General features: G+C 38.4%; 1 protein-coding gene across 1 annotated transcript; it reads left to right on the top strand.

Moving 5' to 3' along the window:
- The first annotated feature begins 819 nt into the window (after positions 1 to 819).
- On the top strand, positions 820 to 1,837 carry LOC118761893 (glutamic acid-rich protein-like). Its single transcript, XM_036500076.1, has 2 exons — positions 820 to 1,453; positions 1,565 to 1,837. The coding sequence occupies exons 1-2, from the start codon at positions 842 to 844 to the stop codon at positions 1,763 to 1,765; spliced, it is 813 nt and encodes a 270-aa protein (XP_036355969.1). The 5' UTR covers positions 820 to 841; the 3' UTR covers positions 1,766 to 1,837.
- Positions 1,838 to 5,000: the final 3,163 nt, after the last annotated feature.

Here is a 5,000-nt window from a genome sequence, read left to right as displayed (position 1 = left end):
TTGAGGTTCTGGATTCAGAGCTTCTTTCAGTTTCCGTCAACCAAATTCAATTCACTCCAAACGCGTCATTCAGTCCTTCGGTGTTAGAGTAGAAAATACTTGCCTAAGGTATCTAAGATTGAGTCCGAAACCACATAGCTGCAAAGCGGACTTCTTAACCAAAAATCTAATTATTTTTTTTAGAAGCTTGCTCGGCACAGACGTGATTGTGTGGTAAAAAGCTTGCTACCCAACCACATGATTCAGAAAAATGAGCATTTTCGACACCTTCATTTCGCTTTTAATCAAGGTTCTAAGGCCACAAAAGCTGCTCGCGACATTTGTGCTTTGTATGAAGAGGATGCCATAGCTGAAAGAAACGCTCGTGATTGGTATGCCAAGTTCAAAAATGGAAATTTTGACCTCAAAGACGCACAGGTTCTGGCCCTCCAGTTGAGTTCGATGAAGAGCGATTAAACCAACTTTTGCACTAAAATTCCCGTCAAACGACAAGGGAACTGGCAGAGAAAATGGAATGCTCCCACACTGCTATAGGGAAGCATCTTCACTCGATGGGAAAGGTTCAGAAGTATGTGAGCATGAGTCCCGCATGCTTTAAGTGACAACAACAAAAATCAACGAGCCACAAACTCCGCTGGTTTGCTTGTTCGTCACCGCCCAACTCTTCGACACAAGCAACGATTTCTTTACCGAATAAGGCGGCGAGCTGGCAGAAACGTTAGCACGCCAGGCGAAATGCTTAGCGGTATTTCGTCTGCGTTACGTTGTGAGTTCAAATTCCGCCGAGGTCGACTTTGCCTTTCATCCTTTCGGGGATTACAATTATGATCGGTCACGAAGTATGGATGACGTCAACCGTGACCGCATTGCAAGCACTGAGTCTTTCGGATCTGCTGGTGACTATCCAATTATTGCAACACTTCCTCGCCATGATGTACGAGATCGACGTGATAAAAAACATGGTGACCAAGCCACCTATCCAGGATGGGGCATGCAAAACCAATACGGCGGCAATGAAGATGGTAAAGTGGTCTCTCTCCCCAACGTTAACGAGGCTGACAGATATGATAGACCAAGCTCTCCAGACAGTATTAAGACTGCCGACTACTCGGGTGGAGAATATGATGCAAGGTCCACAGAAGGTGGTATGCCCATCTCCTACCTCAAAAGGCCTCCTTCCAACAAGGACGAGAAAAAGCGAGAGAAGGAACAAAAGAAGAGGGAGGAGGAGGAACGGAAGAGGCGAGAAAAGGAGGAGAAGGAGAGAAAGAAAAAGGGCATAAATGATAAACTATCAAATTCCGAAGACCGTCTTGGCAAAATGACTGATGATGATTCAGTAATCAGGGCTGATGCAGTTAAACCAGTTGCAGCAGACCTTGAAACTAGTAACAACCTTAAGAATGGACAGAAACCTCAGGAAGAACCTGAAGTTGCTGCTGAGAAAGAGAAGGGAAAAGAGAAAGGAAGACTTGGCTTATTTGGCAAATTTAGAAAACATCCAAAAGATAAAGATAAGGGCAAAACACCTCCTGCATCTCCAACTGAAAAAGAAATGACTCAGCCTAGTGTCAATGGAGAACTCTATCCCAGTGCTGTGCCCTTGACCGATGCATGCAAGTGTCCAGAAGGAAAAAGTTACGGCCTTCCAGAAGCTCCTCTCGATAAAGGTATGGTCCGAATGGTGTGGCATACAGTCCTGCGGCAGATTGTTTGGTCCAAATGGACAACTGTACGAACCAGACAGAAGATTTTATGCTCCTGATGGCAAAGGTTATGGCCCTGGTCGCAAAATATTTGCTCCTGATGGTAGAATATATGGTCCTGATAACAAACCACTGGGGTTGTTAGGCACTGGGGTTGATGTAATCGACTTAATACCTATGTCTGTCCTTGTTTGTCCCCTCTGTGTTTAGCCTCTTGTGGGTAATAAAGAAACAGATTTCTTTACCGAATCATTACTGGCGACGAAAAATGGTGCCTGTACATCAATATGAAGCAGCGTAAGGAATGGCTTAGTCCCGGTAAACAAGCGACACCACGCGTGAAACAAGATTTTCATCCGCGTAAAACGATGTTGTGCGTATGGTATGACTGGGAAGGGATTATCCATTATGAATTGCTTGAACGGAACCAAACGGTCAACATGGAACACTATGTTCAAAAGATGGAACGACTCAACACGGCTATTCAAGAGAAAATACCGAATCGGTAGCATGAAGTTATTCTGTTGCACGACAACGCCCGCCCTCATATCGCCATTATGACCAAAGAAGCCATTCAAACGCATGGCTGGGAAGTGCTGCCACACCCGCCATACTCTCCTGATTTGGGACCAACGGATTTCCACCGCTTTCGATCTCTTTCAAATGTTATGCGCGGAGTTTCGTTCAATACTGATGCAGAATTGAGAGCTTGGTTGGATCAATTTTTCGAGTCGAAATCAGGTGATTTCTATCAACGAGGTATTGAAAATCTTGTTGAACGTTGGGAAGAAGTTGTAAACAACAAGGTTGAATACATTATTGATTAATTAGTTGTTATTTTTTTTAATCAAACCTTTAAAAATATGAAATTTTAAAAAAGGGTGGGAACTAAGTTGCTAACCCAATATATATACATACTTACATACATACATACATACAGACAGACAGATAGATAGATAGATAGATAGATAGATAGATAGATAGATAGATAGATAGATATACATATATATATGGGGACGTGTGTAGGGGTGTTTGGCTTTCGGCTTCCTAGACGACAACTTGACATTATAGTAAAATGCAAATGCCCTAAGTGTTGCACTGTAAGACCGAACCTGGAATCGCTTTTTTGCAAAGCGAATCTCCTAACTTCACACGCCGTGACGGCGCTTACTTCTATGAACATCTGACATTTCTAGAAATAATTTTCGATAAATTAAATTAAATCTTTCGCCATCAAAAAAACCTTCTGTAATTGAAATCAAAGAACTTGTTATCAGTTTCCTAATAAAATTCCCAACTTTAATGTCAATTAAATATTTGAGTTCTATTTAAGTGTAGTGTTAGAGGGGACGTTGACGAGGAAAAAATTTCCTTTCTAGGAATGCACGTGTATGTATGTATGTATGTATGTATGTATGTATGTATGTATGTATGTATGTATGTGTGTATGCGTCTATGTGTGTGTTTGTATGTATTTATTTATGTTTATATGTACATATGTAAACATATATGATATGAAAATATGAGTAGTCAGGTATGTGTGCACACACACATATATATATGTGTGTGTGGGTGTGTGGGTGTCTGTGTGTATATGTATATATATATATATGTATATATATATATATATATAGATAGATAGATATTATATAGACATACATACATACATACATACATACATACATACATACATACATACATACGTACATACATACATACATACATACATACATACATACATACATACATACATACATACATACGTACGTACGTAACGTATATACATACATACAAATACGACGGGCTTCCATATAGTTTCTGTCAGCCAACTTGACTCACCAGGCGTTGGTAGATGACATTTGCCCCAGGTGGAACGCTGTAGGACTGAACTCGAAAAGGCATGGTTGCAGAAAGAGTTTATTAGCCACACAAAGACAGACAGAAAGAGAGTGACAAAGATACCCAGCCATCTCGACAGACAGACATCGGACAGAGTGGGAGAGAGAGAATAAAAGAAAGAGAGAGAGAGAGAGATTCCACAAAGACATAATGTCATAGCTCCGACTACTTGCTGAGTTAATGTGTTCTCGCGATGAATTAGACTGTACTCCCTAGATTCGTGATGCATATATGTGTGTGTGTGTGCATGTATGTATGTATGTACATGTGTGTATGTGTGTGTGTGCGTGTGTGTATACATATATATAAATATACATACATACACAGGTGTGTGTACAGAGAAACGAAAAAATGCATAGTAAATAAATAACGACAGATAAAAATCTTATACGTATACTGAGTGTACAACCGGACGGGGAAGAGACACAGGGGTCCCTAATTCTTCATTAGTTATCAACCAAAATGGTAATTAATACTCAGTTTCGGACCATTAATGAGATATATTACGTATACATATATATATATGAATATATAATATATATGCATATATAGTGGTATATATATATATACATGTAGAATATATATGTATATATATATACATGAATATTATATGTATATATACATATATATATATGTATATATATGTATATATGTATGTATATTATATGTATATATATAGGTATATATATATATGTATATATATATATATGTATATATATATTGTATATATATATATGTATATATGTATATACATATAAGTATATATGTATATATATGCATATATATGTATATATATATGTATATATATATATTTTATATAGATATACATACATATAAACGTATAGATATACGCATATATATATACATACGTATTTATATACGTATATATATAATATATATATATATATAACTTACATATGAGACCTATATATATATATAACAAATAGACATATATATGTATATATATATATGTCTACAAGCACACATATCCCTACAAACGTGTGTATATGTTTGTGCATGCATATATGCGTGCGTATGAGTGTTGTAGTTGTGCTATGTGTGTGTGTATGTGCGTGTCTGTGTGTAGGTGGGTTTGTGTGTGCGCGTGTTCGAGTATGATGGTGTACGTGTGTGGGTGTGTACGGTGGTTGTGTGTGTGGTGTACTCAATCAAATATATTTTTTCAACCAAATACCATAGACACAAAAAGATATTAATGTATACAGCATTTAAATGCTAAAGGGAGTACTGAGTCACACTATGTGCTGTGGTGGTGGTGGGTGGGGTAGTGGTGGCGATGGGGTTGGGGGAGCCAGTGCGTGCATGTGTATGTATTGATGTATGGGTGTGCATGATGATGAAGGATGCGAATGATGTAAGGATGGAGGGGGGATG

Source organism: Octopus sinensis, unplaced genomic scaffold, assembly GCF_006345805.1.
Source record: "Octopus sinensis unplaced genomic scaffold, ASM634580v1 Contig18458, whole genome shotgun sequence".
In the NCBI taxonomy this organism is placed as follows: domain Eukaryota; kingdom Metazoa; phylum Mollusca; class Cephalopoda; order Octopoda; family Octopodidae; genus Octopus; species Octopus sinensis.
The sequence above is the reverse complement of the archived record's forward strand: the minus strand, read 5'-3'. Positions and strand labels throughout refer to the sequence as shown.